This window comes from Magnolia sinica, chromosome 12, assembly GCF_029962835.1.
Source record: "Magnolia sinica isolate HGM2019 chromosome 12, MsV1, whole genome shotgun sequence".
NCBI lineage: Eukaryota > Viridiplantae > Streptophyta > Magnoliopsida > Magnoliales > Magnoliaceae > Magnolia > Magnolia sinica.
Genome location: NC_080584.1, coordinates 39,136,323 through 39,162,289, shown reverse-complemented (window position 1 = coordinate 39,162,289; position 25,967 = coordinate 39,136,323). Strand labels below are relative to the sequence as shown.

Sequence of the window (25,967 nt, the reverse complement as noted above, 5' to 3'; positions counted from 1 at the left end):
CCTCGGCCTACTATATGTTTCCTCTGATTCCGTCTACTTAGATCTTATTGAAGAGATCTGCTCGAGATCTCAGCTGAAGAACTCGGAAGATAACTGCAACACGGGCTTGTCCAAGATCTTAGCCGAAGATCTCAGAAGATAATCGCGACACACTCGGGATACGAATCCCTTTACAATACGCACCTATTAAATAGTGAGATTGCCCCGTATGCCACCACACCTTTCAACTATAAATAAGAGCATCCCCAATGGTGAAAGGTAACGCACAAATCACACCTGAAAACCCTACGTTCTATTAGACCTAGTTTGCTTGTCTGACTTTGGCATCGGAGGGTCCCCTGCTGCAGCCAGGGTCTCCATCTTTGTCTTCTCTTGCAGGTCTCAGTGGTCTAAGGAGGACGTTCAGATTTGTACATCAACAGGTCCAGTGTGATGTTTGTGAGAAATTCACCTCATCTATTTTAGCAGCATACGGGCCGTTACGGGCCCGGTAACTTTTTTTTTTCATTTTTAGCTCATTTTTTGCTGTTTTTTTGAAACCTCTTGCTTCCAAACTGTTTTTCACTCCTTCTACTACTAATTTCGACCAACCTTAGCTAGGTATTTGAGATAAAAACACATTATATTACAGATTTTTTTGAATCAAAGCTCGGTGGGCCATTTTTCAGAAATTCGTCAAAAATAGGTATTTATACTTTTTTTAATATGTTTTGCTGTTTTAATCATGTCATATGATGTGTTAATCATAGTAGAACATGTTAATGTACATTTTACAGATTTGGGGTGCCATTTAATAATTTTTTAATATTTTTTCTATTTACGCATGAATTTTGGCCCCTTTTTTTAAAATTCGAAAAATCAAATTTTAATGGTTGTTTTGCTGTTTTAATCATGCCATTTGATGTGTTAATCATAGTAGAACATGTTAATGTGCATTTTACAGATTTGGGGTGCCATTTTATATTTTTTTAATATTTTTTTCTATTTACGCATTTATTTTGGCCCTTTTTTTGAAAATTCGAAAAATCATTTTTTAATGATTCTTTTGCTGTTTTAATGACGTCATATGATGTGTTAATCATAGTAGAACATGTTAATGTGCATTTTACAGATTTGGGGTGCCATTTTATATATTTTTTATATTTTTTTCTATTTACGCATTTATTTTGGCCCTTTTTTTAAAAATTCGAAAAATCATTTTTTAATGATTCTTTTGCTGTTTTAATGATGCCATACGATGTGTTAATCATAGTAGAACATGTTAATATGCATTTTACAGATTTGGGGTGCCATTTTATATTTTTTTCTATTTACGCATTTATTTCGGCCCTTTTTTTGAAAATTCGAAAAATCATTTTTTAATGATTCTTTTGCTGTTTTAATGATGTCATATGATGTGTTAATCATAGTAGAACATGTTAATATGCATTTTACATATTTGGGGTGCCATTTTATATTTTTTTATATTTTTTTCTATTTACGCATTTATTTCGGCCCTTTTTTTGAAAATTCGAAAAATCATTTTTAATGATTCTTTTGCTGTTTTAATGATGTCATATGATGTGTTAATCATAGTAGAACATGTTAATGTGCATTTTACATATTTGGGGTGCCATTTTATATTTTTTTTATATTTTTTTCTATTTACGCATTTATTTCGGCCCTTTTTTTGAAAATTCGAAAAATCATTTTTTAATGATTCTTTTGCTGTTTTAATGATGTCATATGATGTGTTAATCATAGTAGAACATATTAATGTGCATTTTACATATTTGGGGTGCCATTTTATATATATATTTTTATATTTTTTTCTATTTACGCATGAATTTTGGCCATCAAAAATAATTGCAAACACCTAAATGTAAGATATTTTTATATTACATTCATTCTAATATATCTCTCATTGATAGTAGATAGTTAGAAAATTAAATATATGAATTTTGTAGTCAAATTCAGGTTATCTGGTTTATAAATTCATCAAACAGTCTGATACAACTTCTCACCAAAGAGTGGACCGTTACACCACCATAAACATGTTCCAATTTATAAATGAATGCATATTTGGAATGCTTAGAATATTCCGGATTTAATCCATATTTTTTCATATTTTTTTGGCAAAAAAAAAATTTTGCGCTGTTACGGGCTGTTACGCCCCCGTATCCGTATCGGTTTTGGAGGTCACCGTTACGCCAACCGATACCGATACGGGACACCTTGGTCTCAAGTGGTCTAAAGAGGACGTCCATATTTCTGCATCAACAACATGCTTTCTTGAATTAAACCTTTCTATAGCGACTTAATAACATGCCAATAGAGCTCAACATGTTCAGTTGGACTCATTTGGTAGCGTGCAATATTTGGTAGATTCGAACCTGACGCTAAATCAATGTTGTGTTGAATATTCTTCATAGAGGAAGTCTAGTGGGGAGTGCTTCAAGCACTAAGTCTTTATATTCATGAAGGAGCTCTTGTATAGGAGGCGGAACATCTGTTTGCTTTGTGTCTTCTTTGGCAACCAAGACATAAATGATACCAATATCCTTGCTTTACTCTTCAAACTTCTGCAGACATTGATTTTTTTTATTTTTTTTAAAAATTATTTTTTAAGGCCAACCAAAATATTATTAAGAAAGCTTCAAGGTGGCGCAAAAGCTACAAGCTTATAATTGAAACAAAGAGGAAAACTTTACAATCCTTAACCGAAGAAATACAAGAGGCTCGCTCCACGACAAGCATGATAGCCTTAGAGGAGACATTTCCTTCCCACCCTGGAAGATTCATTTAGGAAGCACTTTCTATTTTATTTCCCCTATATTGCCCACAAGGTGGCAAGAAGAGCCAATCTCCAAAGAGCCTTCTTGTCCATGGTTAACTTTGCCCCATGCCAAATAGAAAGAAGTGTTCTATTGAGGCCGACATAACTCACATTGCATAAAAAAGGTTGAAAATGTTGATTCCATATCTATTTTGTGAATGAGTAAATGATGAAGAGATGATCTACAGATTTGGGATCCACAAGCACATCACATAAACAATAGGAAGTATCATAGTTTTTTTTTTTTTTTAATTTTTGGAGATTGTCAATGGTTAAGACCCTATTTTTTCCAACTAATGATATGAAGGCTGCGATTTTCGAGGGAGCTTCGTAGAGTCACACATAAGATGTATGAGAATAAGGAGGATCCTTGGAGGAGGATTAAAGAGAGTTGAAGAAGGATCGAACTGAGAATCGATCCTATTTATCTAAGCCAAATCATACTATCGATACAGGAAGGCAATGTTGGAGATGGTGAAGAAGCATAACGAATTCCTGAATTTCCTCGTTCAACAAGTTCCTACAGAAAGGCGGGGTGCACACCACCTCATCCCCTCTCCATGTGAAGCATCTTAAAACTGAGATGTTCTCCATAGATAAACGAGCTAACGTTGGGAAATCGAGTCTCCCTCTTATACGGTATGCCCACTAACTAATTCGGGGACCGATACAATATGAACTAGCAGTCGAAACCCGGTGCTTGTACATCCTCCCAACATTCTCACTCCCAACTCGATTCGGGTACACAATCGTCTTGAAGCTGGAGGAATTGAATCACTAGAACCAGGCATGGGGTGCCTGCTTAAGTCTGTAAAGGCATATTCTGCATGCATGGGGGGCCGACGTCAACTTATGCACCATTTGTAACTTCATCTAAAACCCTAGCAGATTTCCTAAGAGGGGCTAGGGTGGAGTTGATGTTTCCATCTCCTGAGGGTGGGTTGCTAGCTCTGTTCACCATCCAGGATGAGTAGGTTATGGATTCCTGGATTCATTCTCGTCCGGATCCACCATTGAATTTTTGGAATCTATAAAAACATTAACGGAGACGACTCTTGAGGGGGGAGGTCCCAAGTCACACATCCTGCCAAAAGTGGATTCTTTCTCCATTTCTAAGGGAGAAGCCCACCCCTTCCATGAACCTAGCATGCACAGTCGAGATCCCCTTCCATAAGCCTGATGCCTTGTACATCGAGGAATCTCTGATCCACCAATCACCAACATGCAACTGTACTTTTTTGCTACGATTGCTTTCCACATATAGTTCTCTTCCACCTTGAACTCCAATACCATTTTTCTAAAAGAGCTAGATTCATCATTTCCAAACTCCTTATACTTGCCCCCCAAGATTTGCAAACTTCTTTGCAATCAATAATGTGGAACTTTGTCTTATCATTTGAACCTCACCATAAAAAACTCCTGTCTTAGATGTTCTAGCCTAGCCAGAACTGACCTTGGGCATTTAAGGAGAGACATAATATAGAGAGACATATAATATAGAAGTAAGTTTGTTAGTGCTACCTTAATGAGGGTGATGCAATCTCCAAGGGATAAGTATTTACTTTTCCATTTTGAAAGCCTCCCCGTGAACCTTTCCACAACGACATCCCAAAGATGCTTTGCCGACTTGTCGATGCATAAGGGGAGCCCAAGGTAAGTAGAGGGGAAGGAGGCCGCTTGACAACCAAAGATGTTTGCCATTCGCACAGTTTCTTCCTTGAACAAATGAACACTCAACACTTGCTCTTGGCAATATTGACTTTTAATTATGACACCGATTCAAAGCAAAGTATAATCGTCCTTAGCTTGTCCACAGTGTCCTCATCAGCTTCGTAACAAAAGATTGGGTTGTCAGCAAATTGAAGATGGGAGATTGGAGGATTCGCCTTGTTGACCCGAACTCTATGGATGAGCCTAACCTCTCGAGTCTCGACTCTTCGCTAACATCCTACCTAAGGCTTTAGCCAACACCACAAAGAGGAAGGATGAGAGGGGATCACAATGCCGAATTCCTCTTGGTGGCTTAAAGAAGCCTTTTGGGGACCCATTGATTAAGGCTGAGGATCCAACTAAGCTCACACACTCCCTCATCCAATCTCTCCATTTTGGACCGCAACCTAGGCACCTTAGCAAGTAGTCCAAGAAGTTTCAATTAATGTGGTCAAAAGCCTTCTCAATATGTCCAATTTACACACTCCCTCCTCCCCCCCCCCCCCCCCCCTTTATGTCAAGAATAAATGCATTCATGAGCAATTAGAGCACTGTCCAAGATTTGCCTTCTAGTGATGAATGCACTCTGGCTTTTTGAGATGACGTTAGCTAAGGTTGCTCGAAATCTGGTGACTAAAGTCTTTGCGATAATTTTGTATGGATCCCCAATCAAACTAATTGGCCTGAGTCTTTTAGGCTATCCACCTTCGTCACCTTTGGTATGATAGCAATAAAGGATGCCCTCAACAAATACGACAGTCGACCCTTTAGGTGGAAGTGGAACTCAGCCATGAAGCTCATAACATCACCTTTCACCACCTCCAAGAATTCCTGATAAAAGGCCACAAGGAAATCATCAGGGCCTCAAGCCTTGTTGCCTTCCAAAAACATAACTGCTGCCTTGACCTCCACCTCTAAGAAGAGGTTCTGAAGTGAGGCGGCTTTAGTGAGGGAAAGATGATCGGAGTTTAGACCATCCAATAACGGCTTATCCCCACTTCTCATCTATTAGAAGGGAACTATAAAAGTTAATCATTGAATCACATATATGTTTTTTTTTCCTCGATTCTCCTTCCCCCCCACCACAAGGCTAATAATCTTGTTTCTCCTAGCTAGTGCACTTGCAATGCTATGAAAAAACTTCATATTTTTTGTCCCGCTCTTTGAGCTAGTGGCCCTCGAGCATTGTCTACACTTAATTTCCTCCTCCTTAATGTGGTTTGAGTAGTCTTGGTCTAACTTCACCTTGAGAAGTTTATCCTCTTCTAAAATCTCTATATTCTCTGACTTAGTGCCGAGAGCCTGAATGTCTTTCAAGATATTGGCAGTTTCTTCCGCCTGGTTTCCCAACACCTCAAGTGCATATATTTCCTTTTAAGAGCTTAAGCTTTTGAGATAATCTGAAGCTTGCGTAAACTTTCATGTGAAACGATTGCCACTGATCTTTAACTAACCTGGAGAGAACTTCTACCTTGAGTTAAGCAAGCTCGAATCGAAAAGGCTTTGGGCCCCAGCTCTCGCATGATAGGGCATTGATCTAAGATGGGTTTCAGTAGCCCCCCTCGAAGAGACCAAAGGGAATCTTTCCAACCAGTCCATCGACACCAAGAACCTATACAACTTGGACATCACAACTTTATCTTTACCATTCAATGAGTGAATTTACCATCAGCCAATGGGAGATAAACCAGTTTGTGCGCACCAACCCAATTGGAAAAATCTATCATACTTCGAGTGATCTTTCCTCCACTTGATTTTTCAGAGGTACATGGCCCAAATAGGGCTAAATTCAGTCTAGAAATCCCGCCTCTTGGCTTACTAGTTCGGATAGTACACAGATGTGAAGCACCACTGGAATCCCGATGTGTTGTCCTGGAGTACCATAGAAGCAAAGAAAACACCTCCCCACCAATCCCCTCTGGACTAGATATTGGAGTCATAGGCTACCACTGCCCCCTTAGCTGAATCAACAGAATTGATAGTGACCCACTCCTTCGAATGAGCACTCCACAGAGAGTCCATTTTTTTGTCAAAGGCTTGTAACTTGGTCTCCTCAAACGTGATCACTTGAACTTTCCAATCATGACAAACGTCTCTTATCTAGCGCCCTTTCTGTTAGCAACCCAGTCTTTGCACGTTTTGACTAAGAATCTTCATTTGGGCATTGATCGACCTCGTCCCCTTCTTCAAACTAAAGGTTGAGCCCCTCAACTCAAAATTAAAATAAGAAACTAGACTTACCAATTCCCGATGCCCCTTGGGGGAGAGCAGGACCTTCTGAGACATATGAGAGACACCTGGCTTCTCTGATCCTTGATGAACTGGAAGAGGGCTCGGTTGAGGAGACCCCGACCATTTGGCCCACCTGATGTATCGTAGCCTGCAATGCAACCACCTTTTGCCACTAGCAATCGTCGCTTGACAGTGGAGGGTGCTGAGCTCAACATCCCCATGATCTCTTGTTGGAGCTACTTGGATTGGCTTAACCTCGAGAATCTCCCTCAGAGTCTCTTTATAGCCGTGATCTAGTTAGGGGTTCTACTCGATACTCGGAATTTCCAAGTCTTCAGCACAAGGGACTACCACTAAGCCTATAGATATCTAGCGCCAAAACCAGATTCTTTGAGGAGAGCCTAATTCCATGATCAAGAGCAAGCCAACCTTCTCAGACTCACCTCCTAGGAGGGATCCCGGGGTGGGGAGCTTGGAGAGAGCTCTCTCAGTATATGAATTGGGTTTTGGTGGTGGTGGTAAGGATTCAAAAGTGATAACGTTGGTAAGTGGGAGGGAATGTGCGAGAATCCTCGAGTCCACACGAGTGAAGGCTTGCTTGATGCAAATTTGTCGTAGAGGTAAGTACTGGTCTAAATGTTAAGACCAGTTTCCAACTTGAGGACGAGTTCTTTCAATGCCAGGGAGAATTGATGCAGGTCCATCTAGGGCCATTTCCGGGCCCAACCCACTTAGGACCATGTAGGGCCACACTGTAGGGCCCAACAAGATGTAGGCCCATAGCCCACCATAGGCCCAACATATGCTGATTTTTGGACTATTTGTTTACAGTTTTGGGGGCCTAAATTAAGGATTGTAATTTACTATTTTTTGGGAGATATGAGGGGTTGCTTGAAAGATGTGATTGAAGATGATTTATGTAATTGAAGATACGAAGGGGATGTGATTAATATGATTTAAGATATTGGGCTGATTTAGAGATATAATTACTTTCTATGTTTGTTTTTTATTATCAGGGTTTTGTCATAGTAAGGAAGATTAGATCGGTTTGAGGTAAATTGTGATTGATTTGAAATCTGGGGGATTTTAGAAAAGATTCATTTATGATTTATAAAAAGGGGTAGTAGCGTACTGTGTAAGAGATGGTCATTCAAAATTTTTTATTTTTTTTCAAGTGTGAATTTTCTTGAAGTTTTTTTATAAGAGAAGAAGGTTAATATCAATGAAGTTCTCTCCCTCTCTACTCCACTGTTGTTCTTGTGAACACTTTATATATATATATATATATATAAAACAATTTGGGTATCAAGATCTCATTGACTCGATAACTGGGTTGCACCATTGCCATGTTGATCTTCTCAGCTGACGTCATTTTCGACACGTGGAGATGGAACTTCGTCAAAAGAGAAAATTGTCAGCGTTGTATTCTCCTCGGGACACATGTCCACAACTGCAATGATGTAGCCGATCCTCGAGGTTCCACATGGCGCTCGAGGAGACATTGCTGTCCTCCAAGCGTCCACATCTTGACTGAGGCTGACGCCCGAGCCGATAGCTGGCAACTATCTCCCGAGCCTCCATGCCAACATTGAACTTGCTGACCGAACCTCTACCTGGCGTTCGATCCATCAAAGTCGTCGATTGAACCTCCACATCTCTAAACCTATGATCAAAAGTATTACCCTCTACCATAGCAACCGAAATGTCAGCATCTTAACCATGTGTCACTCCGTGAGACACCCGTTCAGTACAACGAGGGTCATGCGATGGACGCATATCCTTTCCACCTTTTAGAGCTCCAGCAGAGCACAGAAGCAGTGCTCCTTCAATCACCATTGTCGCTTGAGAACTCCCAAGAGGTCTGAAACCAACAACCTCTTCCTCCCTAGGTGACTTTGAAGTAGGCTTAGCGTGGCCGAGTACCTCTCTCAAGACACCCACAACCATCGACTCCTCCCAACCTTGATCTTGATCATCTTAGGGAGAGTTACCGCCTTCTTCCACTTGATGAAGATCCTTGCCATCGGAACCTTCAAGCATGTCTTTGCCACTGGATCGATGGGGGAACTTCTCCGATACAAGAGCCTATTAGCACAAAGGCTTCCATGAACCAGAGATCTAAGGGAAGACCACTCACTTGAAATCAAGCTCTCCCAGTGGAAAACCAATCTATCTTCCCATCGGCAAAGCCTTAACAAAGGGCCGTCATTGAAGAGAACACTTGCCATTAGAACTTGTTCAAGCTCCATTTGTGGCCTAAAGAAGACCTAAAATTCCATCTCCAACTGAGGTTTGAGGATGAAGTCATAATCATGAACCCCAACACCCTCCATAAACCAAGTTTGAACAACTTTGGTTGGGTTGTTGATTCGGACGTTTGCCACCTAGCTCCATTGAAGCTTCCCAGGTGTTTTCTAGGACCTTCGAGTGCACCTCCACCATAAGACCTATGATAGAGGGCTCCTAGAGCCAACAAGTCTCTAGAGGAGGGTGCATAAGGTTTTCTTTGGGCTTTCCACCATCCTCTACATGTTTCTCAGCTACAACTCTAACAACCACATTCTTGAAGGAGGTGCCGGAGATTGCAACAATGACACTGCTCTTTCCTACTAGGATTGTTCGTACCCATTCTGGCCAAGCCCTGTTTCGACCAATCAGGGTCATTTATGTGTGATCTTTACGGATATGCATGAGGCATTTAGAGGATTTCCTACAAATATGTATGGTTATGTCCGAGAAGCGGAGCTACAATGTATCGATTACGGCCGAACGCTAGTAAAGCGGTCGAGAGGACAAGCGGTCGAGCTTTGATGAGTAAATGACAGGTGCCAAGCGATTGAGTTTGCATGGTTGCTTGATAGGTAACTAAAAAGAGAAAGCAAGAAAAACAGAACGCGAGAAGCATCCATAAGCAAAGTAATGGTGAACGGTTACCATAATTGTCAGAACATGGGAAGAATTTAGAATGGCTAGAACAAAGCTATAAATAGAAGAAGATTGCAGCAAAATAATTCGTCTCATACCAAACTAATCAAACCAAATCAATTATCTTTTCAATTAACTTTCAAATTACTAGTTTCTTTGCATTTCGTAGTGTGAGTCTTTACTTTTCCTGTCAAGTTAATTACATTCCTTAGTGTAACTATTTACTTTCCGAACTTCTTGTTTTACATTCCGTAGTGTAATCATTACTAATTAAGTAGCTAGTAACTTTTAGCTGTAATTTTGGGTCTACGCTCATATGCTAGATTCAATTTTACATCGGGGAGGTGTTCTTTAATATCTCGTAGTGGCCGACTGTAAGAATTTCTTTCTTGTTTCATTTAATCTGTATCGAAAAGTCCTTTTGTACGGAAGGCAAAGGAGTAACCCATCTTTAGGGGACGAACCCCACCCTCTGACTATCGCCTGATCCATTTGCACATTGAGCGAGTGGCTAAATTGGCAGCCAATCTCCAGATCTTGGTCATACAATGTGTTTGCATATCTTAGTGCTTGGGGTCATTGTTGTTCAGCTCAAATTGGAGCCGAAAATCCAATTCTGGCACGCCCGCATACACTATGAGAAAACAACGTCGAATAATTTTATGGCACGCCCGGTGGGACCTTATCTATTGACTACCGGTTTGATTGTTGCCAAAAATGCAAAGAAGAAGTGCCCGAATTGCCGAGGCCAAACCTGTGACGCCGACCGCACCACCTCCAGGTGATGATGTGTAGGTCTAGGCGGCCCCCAAAGGTGCTTAATTTGAATGCTAACCTGATCGGAAATCAGGCTGGATCATCCACATATCGAGCCATGCTCCCGGACAAGGTATTTGTCGTACTTTGAGATGTTCAAATGAGCATCCAAATGGTGTGGGAATATGGAAGGGCCTAAGCAGAGCAGTTCCGTGTCCAGGCTGAGACTACCAATTGTTACATGGCTAGCCATATTGAAGCTATGCAACGGTTATTGGCCGTGATAACAAAACTGATGCCACCCATGTCGCAACATAACGAAAACTCGGTCGGTAATTCATTCCCATTACCACTTTTGCCACCTTTACAATGTAACCCACCACCGATTCCTCCTTCGGAGGTCAGGAACACGCCACCTCCCATGGAAGTTAGGTGACCTGAACGGGTGGCCAAGGAATTCATGTCTGAAAACAGAAATCATGGACCTCTAGCTGGATTCAATCCGTTGTAAGGCCCTAGATTTCAAGATAATCTTAATCGATTTTGGCCAGATCAACCGTCGGTGGTAGAACCTGAGTGAATTGATCCGGACCAGATAATGTGACTCGTTCAAGAGGTTGTTGCCAAGTGTTAGGCCGCAACACTATCCCCATCTATCACAAACCATACCCAGAGTATGTAGATCGGCAACATCCATTGCCAAGGAATTATCGACCGGATTTCGCTCTGTTTTTTGATAAACCTGTTTAGTCGACTATTGAACACGTTGGTCAATTCACCATGCAATGTGGTGAGTTAGCTAACAATAATTATCATAAGTTATAGTTATTCGGTCACTCGTTAAATGCCGCGACCTTCACATGGTATTCAAACTAACTGCCGAATTCAATATATAGTTGGCAGGAATTAGAGGAGAAGTTTCATGCTAAACTTCATAGCTATTAACTTCACTTCCGATTATCCGCAATTTTCTTGTACTTGAATACCTTTTTCACCGTGCTTAGCTAATCAATGAAGTCGTCAACGTGCAACTGACCATGGAATTCTGAAATGGCTACCTTTATTCTGGATTCTCTATCATGTTCCAACAACTAAAGGATTCAATCGTTGGTGTCTTCACAAGTCAGGTTATTCATTGTCGGTTAGGGCCTTGGTGGGAACCTTCCCCTATATGTCCATGTATTCCAACTTTAGTCTCCAGATTCCCCCCAATGCTGGAGCTCTCCCACTTGATTAGTGAGATTGCCTACTGTATGTGTGAGTTGATCTATTTGCTTTGGGAGTGTGTGGATCAATTGAAGTACTTGTGTGAATTCTTGCTGTCTCACCCCTTTCGATTCCATTTGGAGATGACGTAGAGTCGAAAATTCCCAATGATGACTCGCTTTGATACCAAAAATGGTGAAACCTGTTTATCAAGCAATTAGATCTCGACACCCAAATTGTAGAGAAATGGATAAGAGTACACCCAGTGAATATTTGAGTAGAGAGGGAGGAATTCTTTATCAACATCAAGCTTCTTCTTACAAAACTTAAGAAAACTTTTGCTTAGAAAATTTAGAATGTCTACTTCCTACACCCCCCTCCCCCATGACTCTTAACTCTTAAGTGAATCTCTAATGAGAATTCCCCTTACTAAGAGATTGATTTCAAATCAAGCATGGCTGACTTCAAATCAATTTAATCTACCTAAGATGGTAAAAGCCTAATAATAATAAGAGCAAATATAGAAGATAATCCTAATTACATCTTGCCTGAATTTCATGTTCTCTAGATAAATGTAGGAAGGAAAAAAATTTCTAGTGGACATGGTCAACCGTTTTCCCTTGTGGACTCTGTAAGTAGTCTTGTAGACCCTTCATGATGCCTTGAATCTATGTAAATCTTCATTTCTTTTGCACCGACTTCCTTTCACCAAAGATTACCATAAATATTGTAGAATTGGACACATTGGGATTCCAGTTGCTTCCCTTGTATGGAGTGCAATAAACTACCATTTTTTTCCATGTCTGAGATTCTGAGTACATTCCTTTCTCTCTCCTTTTGTTTTCTTGTTGCTATTGTGGTTAACTGTGCACAGAATGATCAGGTTAATAATTCTTTCTGATATGCTAATAGCAAGTACTTGAACGCATGTTTCACATCTCTATGTGGATGAAGTATTCACTGATTTAACGCTTGTGTCTTGCTTTTTGTATTCAGCTCGTGTTTCACTCTTTAGGTACATTTGTAGTTATGTAGTGATTTTTGTGTAGGGTTGGGAAGAAATAGTGATCAAACAAGAACAATCTACTGAGGCATTGGAGATGAAAATTGCACTTCCTTCCATGCCTTCACTCTACATTACAGCTTTTCTCTTCCAAGCATGCCAAGAAATTCATAGAGTTGGAGGTCATGTCCTTGATAAATTGATCCTACAGAACTTTGCGGGAAGACTCTTGGAAAATGTAAGTACGCAACAGTGTTCTTGTTTCATTTCATTTCTGTTCATTCTTCTAAATGTTCCTGAGCATTGTGAGCATTGCTCAGCCATTCTTCTAAATGTTCCTGAGCATTGCAAGAATTTTGTAGTTAATGTTCAATACTTTATGCATCATATAGTCATTTGAATAATACTACCATGAAGTGGGCTTCATGAAGTTCCATGAAGCGTGCATCCAAGGCATTTTCCAGGCCACTGGCATTAGAATTTCACAGTTTTGGATTCTACGGTGTATTTCCCTTTTCATACTTTGGTTTCTCCCTGTCCATATAGGCCCTAACGCTGATACACCTAGGGATCATTAGGAGCCTGTGATTCCCTGTGATGAAGCCGATGATTCACTTATGTAGGGTTCTCTGCAGGATGAGCACCTGACTTCATGGTTTCTTGAATAAGATCCGGGGCATATTTCTATTGAGAGATGAAAATTCCTTTCTTAGACCAGGCCACCTTGATACTTGGGAAATATTTCAGTAAAACTAAGTCTTTACCATTGGAAGTGCTGGTCAGCAATGATTTTACTATCGTGATCTCATCTTCAGTATTATTAGTGATGACAATATCAATGACATACTAGGATAATTGTGGATGCACAAGTGTGTTTTATGATCATGGAATGATCACATGGGTTCTATAAATGTCAATCTGAGAGATGGCTCTACTAAATTTCTCGAACCACAGTTGCAGAGACCATTTAAGACCATGCAATGCTTTCTTTAGCTAGCATACTTTCCCTCTTGTGCCAGATATACGTAATCTAGGAGGAAGAGACATAAACGTCCCCGTGAAGATCACCACGAAGAAAGGCATTTTCCATGTCTAATTGGTGGAGTGGCCAATTACGAGGAGCAACAATAGACAGAAGAATACGGAAGTGTTTAACTTGGTGACACGAGGAAACGACACGTGTAATTTATTTTCCGTCAATATGTCCTGCAAATTTTCATGATAATAGGTGAGAACTATTGGGTAAACCCCTTCGCCACAGGGCAAGCCTTGGAACTAGCAATTGAGCCATCTGGATCATGCTCTAATGTGTACACTCAACTATGGCCAACCATATGCTTTCATTCTGGCAACTTAACAAGTCCCATGTTCCATTTTTGTCAAGAGAAGCTATTTCTTTGATCATAGTAGCTTTCTAATGAGGATGAGCCAGAGCATATGCTACTCTAGAGGGAACATAGACATGAAAAATCGAAGAAAAAGACTTCGAAAGCCAGTGAGATGGAATGACATGACACAAAATTACTTACCAGGTGAGATGTACATGAGTGACCAGCTTTGCGAAGAGAAATTGGTAAGTCGGGATAGGATGGAGGAACTTGACACAAGGACTGATAGTGGTCAGTCATCTTTGAGGTTGGCTCCTTATGTTTCCCTCAAGTGTCCAGCTTCAACGATGTTTCCATAGACTCAGAAGATACATGAATGGGACTAGGGGGAAGAGTATTGGTCCAGGAGGGATACCCAGTAGCACATGAGAGCTGGAAGCTCAACGAGACAGAAAGGCGCGGTCCAAGAGAAAGAGATGAGAATCCTTGATTACTAGGAGAGTTGTATCATTACAAGGAAGTCCTGGTTGTTGTGTTTGAGGAGATATTGAGGGATATTCTCTAACAAAGTAACATTCTTAGGGGTCGTTTGGATGCCTGTAAGTTTTTAAGTTGTAACAAGTTTCAGGTGTAAGTTGTTTGTAGGTAAATGAAATCAGTTCTTTTTCTCAGGATTTCAAATGAACTGAAAAGCTGTGACTTACAGATTGTCACTCACAGGTGAAATTTCGTGTCTGAACACCACCTGTAAGTGAGTTACCTGTAAACCCTTTACAGCAAATAATACTTACAGGCATCCATATGACCCCTTAGAGATACCTTTCTATTCACAGGATTAACACTTTATCCTTTCTGACTGTTAGCATGCCCTAAGAAAATGCATTTCACAGACCGAGTACCCACTTATTTTTAGATGATCCCAACACCTGAACAAAATAAATACACATCTAAAGGTTTTAAAGGAACACTGAATAATGCATGATTGTATTCTAAAAGTCTGAGATCATAGCTATTCCCAAGGGAGTTGGCATTTGGTTGATCATATAGGTGACAATAAAAATTGACTCATAGATCTTGGGAACCCTCATCCTTATTAAAATGGATCCAGTTTCCTCAAGAAGATGACGATGTTTCCGCCCAGCAATACCATTCTGTTGAGGAGTACACAGAGTCATAGACAGGAATGGAATTCTATGCCCTGGTCAAAAAGATAACTGTGTAACTCATGGCATAAATATTCATTCACATTGTTTGACCAAAACACTTATGTTTTGATATCATTTTTTTGAGATCCGTTGATATTTTATTTTGACATCATACTGTGTGAGAATCAGTGTGGAACATTTTCACAAAGGATGACACTCAAAACCCTGATTCTTCAAAAAGTATATCGAAGTAGATCTAGAGTAGTTTTCGATAAATAAAATAAAGTATTTATAACAAAAAAAGCAATGAGAGTTGGACCCCATATATCAAAATGAATCAAATCAAACAGTGTGGACCCCATGCATCATGCTGAAATTCAAAATTATTTGGAAATAAAAATCTAAGAGACTTGACAGGCACATGACCTAAGCGTGCATGCTATAACCGCACACACTCTTTATTACGAAGATGATACTCATAAATTAACGGAGTGCAGATGTCCCCTATCATGTAGGTATAGCTCACGAGCTTCATGTTCACCACCAATCCTTGTCTTCATTTGCAGATCTTGTATAACACAGTGAGATGGAAAGAAGGTGACACAACGATTTAATTGCGTTAGTAAGAGCACTCACGGATAACTAATTTGATGGAAAGGAAATGACGTGAATGGCAGAAGATCATACTAGAGATGAAGTAAGCTGATAGTTTCTTTTCCCGTATGCTATGGAAAATGATCCATCTATGAGTTTGACGGTGACTTGAGGAACTAGAATACAAAAGGAAGTTAATTTCTTTACCAGCCATATCCTGGAGGTGGAAAGATTGGAGTGGGATTAGAATGCATGGTTAGCAGAAATACCCGACTGCTTGCTCAATGTAATTAGGCTTGGGATGTGAGGATAAAGAATCTAACAATGCTTACAAACATGGTGGTGGCTGCCACAATGTGGCAGATGAGTTATTTTTATCATTGTTTCTAAGGATTGTGACTGTCTTGGTGTTCCACCTTGAGATGGCTTGGGCCCAACAACAAGAGCTGATCTGTTTGAAAGTGCAGAAGTCTGCATCCTAGAAATAGCATGGTGACTAACTTCTCCTCTAACATTGTTCTACATTGATTCTAGGGAGGCTAAAGATTTCATTCCCACAACTTTAACACATCGAAGCTTAAAAACAGAGTGAAGCCTAACAAAAAAATTGAATATATATATATATATATATATATATATATATATATAGGTAAAGACGTCTCAAAGGTAAAGTGGCAGTCGTTACATGTACTCCAGATGACGAAGACAATGCAGACCTAGACGACCATGGGGGTATCAAGTGGAGCCAGGTTTCCCATCCAAAGCGCATCTCCTCGTCTTCATCCGCGAGGAGTAGATATTCCTATCCTACATTATTTGTTAGGGGATACCCAGAAGGTTGGCTCCCTATTAACATTTCTAGGGTTCGGGCGAGTAGGCGCGGTCATGGACGTCGTTATGCCGAGAGATCGGGAGAGCGGTTGCTATCGGGGCTTCTCTCTGGTCCGAATGAGTTCTGAATTAGAGCTTGCCAGAGCAATTGAAATGCTCCACGGAGTCAAATATGGTGGTGTTCCGATGCTCGTCCAACGTGCGAGATTTGGATCGAAACACGGACCAGAACCATAAGACGGCCAGTTCCGAGCCCCTTAAGCAACCTTCTTCACACACTTCGATCCCCCTTTCCACGCGCTCGGACGATCTCTCTTTTAGAGATGCTATTCTCCTTCATAAATCGTCCCCCTTGGAGCATCCTCAAATCCAATCTCAATCCGATAGGGTAGACAATGCCTCGTTCGGTAAAGCCAAAGAGAACCATTACTTCGTACAACAGGATTTCACCATCTCGGTTAGCCAGAATAGTTTCAATTGAGCTAGAGCTGAGCTTCAGGGTACTATGGTGATTATCACAACAAATGGAGCAACGCGCTCACAAGTCAAAGACTGGATTAAAGAATGCACCAGCTTCCACCCCGGTAATTACACCATCAAACCCATAGGCCACAACGATTTGTGGTAAAGGTATGTCCGGGGATCAATCATGAAATGTTAACCATGGCGGGCCACCTTCATTCGGAACAAGAGTCATGTCCTGGGAAGATTACTCCCTCTTTGGGATGGAAAATATGTGGGTCCTCATTTGGGGCATCCCTCTGGAATGTTGGAACGATGACTTCTTTATCTCGGCCGCGAAATGCTTAGGCTCCCTTCTCGAGCTCGATTTGAAGACGAAGCTGGGGGGAAGAACTTGGTGTTATCAGAGTTCGAGTGAGAAGAAAGAAGGGCTTCCCCCTACCCCCCTATTTGTCAGTTAACATTGACAATCGTCAAATTTTCCTCCCGTTGCGGGCGGAGATGCCCGATATGGTGTATTTCAGGTGGGGAGATCTATGGAGGGCGAAAGAAGCTTCGCCTCCGGCTCAGTTTCAGACAAAGCAGAACAGTGAAGGAGCACAAAACCCAAACTCTCGCGGACCTTAGGGCGTGGCGTCTATCAGAATCCCTGGCCCCATCGTAGATAGAGCCTCAACCCAAGCTCTTGAAGACACAGGTGGCACAATCCTAGACGATTCGCCTCTGGCCTCTGACACCCATGAATCTCGAGACACTTCGCGTCAACCCCAGATGTCGATTAAGCCTTCACGTGCCTCATTTTCAAAATCGAGACCTCGACGAGAGAGTCCCTCAATTAATGTTCCGACGGAGAAGCCTTTGTGCGCGGCTCCAGGCATGACACGTATCCACTCCCATCATAACCTCTTGAGACGCCTGAGGTCTGATGGCACTCTCTACTTAGGATGCCGACACGTGGAGAGATCTCCAGAAGACGCTTCCTATACCAGATCTTCCGAAATCACTGCCGATTCTCAACACCTTACCTCTCCTTTAGCTTCTGTGAGAGTAGAATCACGCACGGGCCTTGCCTGCGATTCGAGTCTGGATTCTTCTCGGTCCCTCAGTCATCACTCATATCTAATCCCGGCCTGTCCCATTCCTGAATCCCAACCTCTCCTTCTGATTCCTAAAACCATCTCTCCCTAATAACCCACTCGATCAACCCTAAGCAATTTCGCAAGCCCTGCTTTAGGCCTCTTCACTCTAGATACACAGGATGCATACCTCCTATGTTATGGGTGAAGTCGCCTCTAGAACCGAGGACATCGACAACCGATTCTCTGAGTCTTAAGCTTTATCATCCCTTCCCACATCCCCTCCCAACTCCATCCCTCAATCTCGAGACTGGGCAGATATGGGGCCCATTACCCTTTTCCAGGAAGATCTCCATGACAATGTGATTGTTGCCGAACCCCTGTAGATGCGTGCTAACTTCTCCCATCAGCAACAGGAACCCTCAGATTCAAATATGATTACAGTTGCAGACAAAAGTAGGGAAGAAAAGATCGACTCCCTACAAAACAAGAAATGGATTAGAGATGCTGTGGGACGCGTTGGTAGGTCGCTTGGACTGACGTTTGGGGACAGACCCGAAGATTACAACGCCCTCTTTTAATGTATCGAAAACAGAGGAAGACCCATGCCCCCTCATCGCACTCCAACGAGACCCATCCCAAGGACCACCAAGAATCGGGAACTTCAGAGGCTACAACCAAGCCCAGGTCTTCTGTCAGCCTCCATAATGAGGCAAGGAAGACAGGGATCCCGGGGAAGATCAGTGCCCCAATGAGAATCCTTTCTTGGGGGGGGGTGGGCTCCAAACAGAAGAGGTGCCTGATTAAAGATTCAATTAGCCGTAGAAATCCGGACGTTTTATGCCTTCAGGAAACTAAGGTTCCCTTATTCAAAGACTCTCTTCTAGCTTCTCTGTGGAATGCAAAGGACGCTAAGTGGGTCACCCTCAACAACTCGGGAAGTTTTGGCGGCATTATTATAGCCTGGAAATCTTCCAAATGGGACCTTCAGTCCTCCTTTGTTGGTGACTTCTCGGTTTCAATTGCTCTAAAAGATAAGTTTTCTTGCTTCTGTTGTTTGATCTCGGTGGTTTATGGTCCAATAGACCAACATTTTGGGATGAGCTGACTTCTATTAAACAATCCTTCTCAGGCCCGTGTTGCTTTGTAGGCGATTTTAATATTATCAGATTCGCGAAGGAGCATTCTAGGCAGAGAAGAGTTTCTTCAGCTATGGAGGACTTCTCCAACTGGATCCAGTCCCACGAACTGGTCGATCTTCCCCTCTCAAGGGCCAAGTTCACCTGGACTAACAGGCGCCTTCATCCCATCCAATCCAGGCTCGACAGATTCATTTTATCTACCGATTAGCTAGAGGCTTTTCCCTCGGCATCTCAGGTGGCTCTTCCCAGAACTACCTTGGACCACTGCTCGATCTTATTGATGCTGGAAGATGATAGTTGGGGCCCAAAACCTTTCAGATTCAATTCCTCCTGGATCACTCTCGATGGCTTCAACTAAAGAGTAGCGGAATGGTGGTCCTCTTTCTAGGTTGAAGGGTTTGCTGGTCACAAACTCTTATGCAAGCTCAAGACTTCTAAAAGAGAAGCTGAAGGAGTGGAAAGCATGCGAGTTGGTCAAGAGAGAAGCTGAAATGACTGCATTTCTATTGGAACTCCAGCGGATTGATTCGGACGCCGAGGGTTCCTCGATGTCGATTCAAGCTCTGGGTAGACGTATTCAGATTATCCAAGACATATCGGCTAGGGCGCTGCAAGATGAAACATCTTGAAAGCTAAAATCTAGAGTGAGATGGATCAATGAGGGTGACAAAAACACCAAATTCTTCCACAACATTGCCAATATGTGTGTCCGTGCCAAGGCCATTTTCAGCATCACAGTGGATGGCGACCGTATAGAGGACAGAAAGGAGATAGCAGATCATGCCATTCATCACTTCAAATCCCTCCTATCCTCTGAAGGTTGGTCCAGGCCTCGCCTCGATCGCATTCAATTCCAATCGCTTGACTCGATGGAAGCTTCCCTCCTGGAGATTCCTTTCTCGTAGGACGAGGTGAAATTGGCAGTCAATTTGCTGGGCAGAGATAAAGCTCCAGGCCTGGACAGCTACCCCATGGCTTTCTTCCAAGCATTCTAGGACATCATCCGAGTAGAAGTCATGGAATTCATAGCCAAATTCCACAATGGAGGCAGATTGTCTAAAGGGTTAGGAGCGTCCTTCATTGCCCTTATCCCCAAGGTGGCAGGAGCTAATTCTTTTTCTAAATTTAGACCCATCAGTCTGATAGGGGTCCTTACAAAATTCTTGCCAAGGTGCTTTCTTCCCGTCTATCAAAGGTTATGGGGAAGCTCATTTCGGAGAATCAGAGTGCCTTCATTAGGGGTAGATAGATCGTAGACTGTGCTCTCATAGCCAACGAAGTCCTACATTCCTGTCACAAATCTGGTGAAAAAGCAGTTCTGTGTAAATTGGATATTGAAAAGGCTTACGATCACGTAGATTGGGGTTTTCTGGAATACATGTTAGGCCACATGGTTTTTGGCGAGAAATGGAGAAAATGGATCAGAGAATGCGTCATATTGGCTCACTTCTCTATCCTTCTAAACGGCACCCCTACTGTTTTCTTTAACAGTTCCAGAGGGCTTCGGCAGGGTGACCCCGTATCCCCGCTCCTATTCCTTCTCATTGGTGAAGCCCTTTCCAAAATGCTGCTTAGAGGTCAGGAGACAGGCATACTCTGTGGCATCAAGATGCCCGGGGTGTCTCCTCCTATTTCGCATATCCAGTTCGCCGACGACACTCATTATATCCATGGCATCCCAGGATTACATCGAAAACCTTCATACTACTATTCGATGCTTCGAGGCAGTCTCAGGATTGAGAATTAATCTGGCCAAGTCTAAACTCTTTGGAGTTAACCTTTCGGATGCGAAAACCTCCAGTTATGCAGATCTTATCGGCTGCCATTCTGCCTCTCTCCCCTCATCTTTCGTGGGGCTTCCCCTCGCTGTCTGTATCCCTCCGAAATTGATGTGGGACAAGATCATTGTTAAATTCCAGAAATTTCTTGCGAGATGGAAGTGCAAATATCTATCGATAGGGGTTCGTCTGACCCTTATCGAGGCAGCTTTGTCTAATCTCCCCACATTATGTCCCTCTACAGATGCCCTCCCTCGGTGCTGTCGACCATTGATAAGCTGAGACGTGACTTCATGTGGTGTGGTAAGGACAATCAGAAAAAATTCCATTTGCTTGACTGGCAGGAGGTCTGCAAGTATTTCCAACAAGGAGGAGCTAGCATAAAAAATCTGAAGATTATGAATAAAGCCCTCCTTGGCAAGTGGATCTGGAGATTGGGTACTGAAGGTGGTTCCCTCTGGAACAATATAATAAAAGGCAAATATGGCTGCTCCCGAGGTGGCTGGTGGACCAAAGATTCCACAGCTTATAGGGCCTCCGCCTTATGGAAAGGAATTCTGCGTTCTAAAAAGGACTTCCTCAATAGCATAACCTTTGAGTTGGGTAACGGCCTTTCCATTCGTTTCTAGGAAGACTCCTGGATAGGTGATTCGCCTTTGATGTTACGATTTCCAAACACATCATTTGTCTCTGCGCAAAAATATTCCTATTGCCAGCTGCTAATCCATCACGAACGAGAATGTTGTTTGGGACGTCAAATGCGCCAGGAACCTTCATGACTGGGAGATCTCCGAGTTCGTCGATCTTCTTGGCCTCATCTCCAAAGCTGCTCCAGACCTCTCCTCTCCCGATAAGCTGATATGGTCTCCGGATAAAAGAGGAGTCCTTTTGGTTTGCTCCTTCTACGCACAACTATCCCCTCCTTCAAATTCTTCGGTTCCCTCCGCCCTGATCATTTGGAAGTACGTTGCCCCTCCCAAATTCATTTGTTTTGGCTGGCTTGTAGGAAAAAACAGAATCCTTACGATTGATAATCTGAAGAAAAGGGGCATGCAGATCGTTAACATATGCCTATGTTGCATGAAAGAGGAGGAATTTGTGGATCACCTCCTCATCCACTACCCTTTTGTCTCGCTAATCTGGGCTGAATTTTTTGGCCGTTTTAATATTAACTGGTGTAATCCATTGTCAGCCTGCTATTTGCTTTCGACCTGACATGGGGTCAAGATAGGAAAAGCCAAGTCTCACATTTGGAGGTTGGCTATCCTCGCCATCTGGTGGTCAATCTGGGAGGAAAGAAACGATAGGTGTTTCAATGACAAAGCTGCTTCGGTTCATACTGTCTGGTCCAAAGCTAAAAATCTGATTTTTGAATGGGCGGGCATTGTAATCGGTCTTAAGGATGTTGATTTACTTTTCTTAAGTTGCTAGTTTTTTGCTATCTCAGCAGATTCTCTTCCCTTTTTGTATCTTTTCCTTCTCTAATGAATGCAGTTATCCTTTATATATATATATATATATATATATATATAGGGAAAGCAAGCGAGGAATATTATCTTATTACTTACCCAGGGCAGAGCTTGAAAAGATACAACAAGCGGGGCGAACCCCAAGGAAAAAGGAAAAAGAAGCAACCCGCACCCTAGGTGCAGGGGAGCAAAAGAAAAGAAAAGAAAAAAACAAAAAATAGAAGATGGAATAGAGGGCAGAAGACCATAAGGGGAAAGGAGAATGCATAGCTTGAGCTAGGCATCACAGCAAATCAAAGATCTCTACCTCAGTGATGAAGCGAGGAGAGGAGTACATAGAGACCACAACAAGCTTTGAATGCGCTGTACAAAAGTGCCCAGATGTAATCCCGACATGGCTATTGGAAGCAGTAATATACTAGTGCAAACTCTGGGCAAAAAGGCACGTCTCCCAAGAGGAGGATAGAGGATCCGTGATACTTGGAAGACTTTGACGATTGTGGACCAAGATGCAAGCACTTGCAACATTAATAGAGTGAAAATTAGCTATCTTGGGCAGAGGTTTGAAGGCACTTATCCAGCGTCCCTTGCATGCCAGAATCAGAGACTATGCCCCAAATTGGACGCGCAAGGGGGGGGTGGAGGTGGTTAAGCAAATGAGACCAACTCTAGTTCTTGAGATCTCAACATAGTTAAGAGTCTAGCAAGAAGTAGGTCGGTGCAACGGAATCACATGGCAAGTAGGAGGGTGCAAAATGGCATAGGTGGTAGGGAAGTCCCAGGTTGCAAATATAGCATTGGGAGCCTTAGCTGCAATAGAAGGCCCAAATAAGAAGGAAACTCTAGCTCTCAGACTTGAAACAATATTCCTAATGATGGTTTCCTTTGGGGTATATTTGGAATTAAAACTATGATTGTTTCTCTCTCCAAATATGCCATGCGAAGGTGGGGAAAGAGAACCTGTTGAGAGAAGTAAAAACTTGATTATTAACATTTTCCACAAAATTGGAAACTGATTGAAGACTTTCAGGTTGGTGAACAAAAGGAATAAAAAGCTTAGAGTGCAAATTCTTCCATATCCAACTAATGAGCCCGCAAGAGAAGAATAAATGATTAATAGATTCAATACCATGTCGACAGAAAACACATGCAATATCATTTATAATATTGAGACTAGAAAGTAGGTTTTAATTTTGAGCATCCCTAGAAATACCATCTAAGCCATAATGGAGTGTCTAGGAATGGAACCATTGGACCAAAGGAAATCACTGCAAGGTGGGCTTGGGTGGGTGGATCTGCAGGCCTTCACAGTAGAGGTGAAAGTAAGGGCACCAATTGGGGAAAGAGTTCAAATGATCTTGTCATCGACTGAAACAATTTGGCACAATCTAATTTCTTGTAAGAGTTGGGCCAAAGCAGGAGAATTGGGATATGTAATTGCGTGGATTATCTAACATGATACCGGAGAATTAGGACCACTTAAAAGTTCTTCCAATTAAATCAATTTAAGCCACAAGGCTAAATGTGTAAAGAATACAACTATATGTGCAACAAGTCTATGATGTGAGATAGGGAAATACTAATTGTGCGTGCTCTAATATAAGTACCTAACATACAATCTATTTCATACATTCATATAAACAAATCGTTCACAAGAATAAATAGAATTGCATCCACAAACAATTGTAAACACAAGAATGTATAATGCTTCGGTTAACTACCTACTCTACTCCCGGCTGACGCACTCAAACTTGAATTTATCGGATTTCACTATCTCAATGGTTTTCTATAGGTTCACCATTAACCTTTATAATGGTTTTCAATGGGTTCACCACAAACCTACATGTACGCACCCGTGTCAATGGCTCCCTCGAAGACTCACAAGGTCTTCTATAGGCTAACCAAGAACCGATACGGTCCTACACAAGGACCTACGTAAATTCCCACCAGAGGCGATCATACACAAGGACCTACACGTACACACCTGTGTTGGTGGCGGTCCTACACAAGAATCTACACGTACACACTCGTGTTGGTGGCTACTTCAGAGACTTTAATGGTTTTCTATAGGCTAGCTAATAACCTACATGTACGCACCCGTGTTGGTGGCTCCCTCAGAGACTTCAAGGGTTTTCTATAGCCTTACTAGTAACCTTTGTGGTCATACACAAGGAATTACACGTACACACCTGTGTTGGTGGTGGTCCTCCACAAGGACCTACGTATACTCCTGTCAGAGGCTGAGTTTGGGTATCAAACTTGATGGACTCTCAAATAAACTCTTGCTAGTTTGGATGAGCCCCGTTGATAGTGTTTTTGTAGAGATGTGTCTTCACACTTGAATCGACTTCTCTTCAGCTCTCTCGATCTTTGAGATGGATCTTCTTTAGCTCCTTTGATCAGCTACCTTGCAATGTACCTATGGGGATGCTAAGGTAATAGGAGAGATGGGTGGTTGAATCTCCTACAACTAATGGGATGGTTCCAATTGGGAATTCACTTAGATGGGGATTCTAGAGAATGATAAACATAAGGATTTACCTATATGATTAATGTCTAACCTCTAAAGAATGCAAGAGAACATGTACATCTTCAAAGGTGAACTTAGAATGCTCATATAGAGTGATGAATCACAAAGAAGATGACATGAACTCCGTGGATTAGAGCCTAGGAGCAATGGATAGGAGTTACGTACCTAGGGCCTCTAAAACCATGAAAAATCCATTTTTGCAAAGGTCTGAGTGCCATATTTATAGAGAAAAAGCACAAATGGATCTATAATGGCTAGTTCGACTGAATCGATCAAACTCGAATCGAAATTGTCGATTGGACCATCGATTCGATCGACATTTCACAGAATTTTCCAGTTTGCTTGCTGAACAGTTTTACCCGATTTCAGTTGGACCGAATTTGCAACTTCGGTGGGACTGAGTTGAACTGAAAGTTCAATTGCTTGGACTGAAAATGCACAGAGTTTTTAGTTAGCTATTGGACTGGTCATTTTAGGTTGGATCGAAAATGGTCCAGGTCGAACCGAAAAACCCTGGAATACCTCTAAAGCCTAGCTAATCTTGTTCAAGATAAATCCCAAGGGTTGAGACAATCAATCAGGTGTTTTCCTATTAAGGGAAGGATCATCTAGAGGTAGGTTGTTTTGGAACTTAAGGGGTCTAGGGCTAGTTTCACCAAGGCACTTTAATTTACTTGTGTCTTCGAGCGTTGATGCTGTAAGTCTTCAATTCTTCAGTCTTCCAACGTCTTCCAATGGGGGCTCAATTGACTTAAGACTCACTAGCACACATCATTTACAAATTGGGACACTTACAAAATTGCCATTCAATTTCTTGGATTAGGAAACTGATAGGGAAGTTAGTTCAGAGGCCAAGGCCTTGAATGACCAAAGCTCCCATGCGATAAAAAATTCTAATCTCCTAACAAAGGATCAAACCAAAAGTCCTTAGATTGCCCTTTACCTACCAGAAATCTGGTGTGACA

At 42.0% G+C, this 25,967-nt stretch overlaps 1 protein-coding gene across 1 annotated transcript in view; it reads left to right on the top strand.

The window, feature by feature from the left end:
• LOC131221248 (conserved oligomeric Golgi complex subunit 1) overlaps nucleotides 1–25,967 on the top strand; it is a 49,505-nt gene that overhangs the window by 6,460 nt on the left and 17,078 nt on the right. Inside the window, exon 2 of the mRNA XM_058216443.1 lies at nucleotides 12,694–12,885. Within this exon, the coding sequence (XP_058072426.1) occupies nucleotides 12,694–12,885 (192 nt within the window). The remainder of the gene's footprint in view (nucleotides 1–12,693; nucleotides 12,886–25,967) is intronic.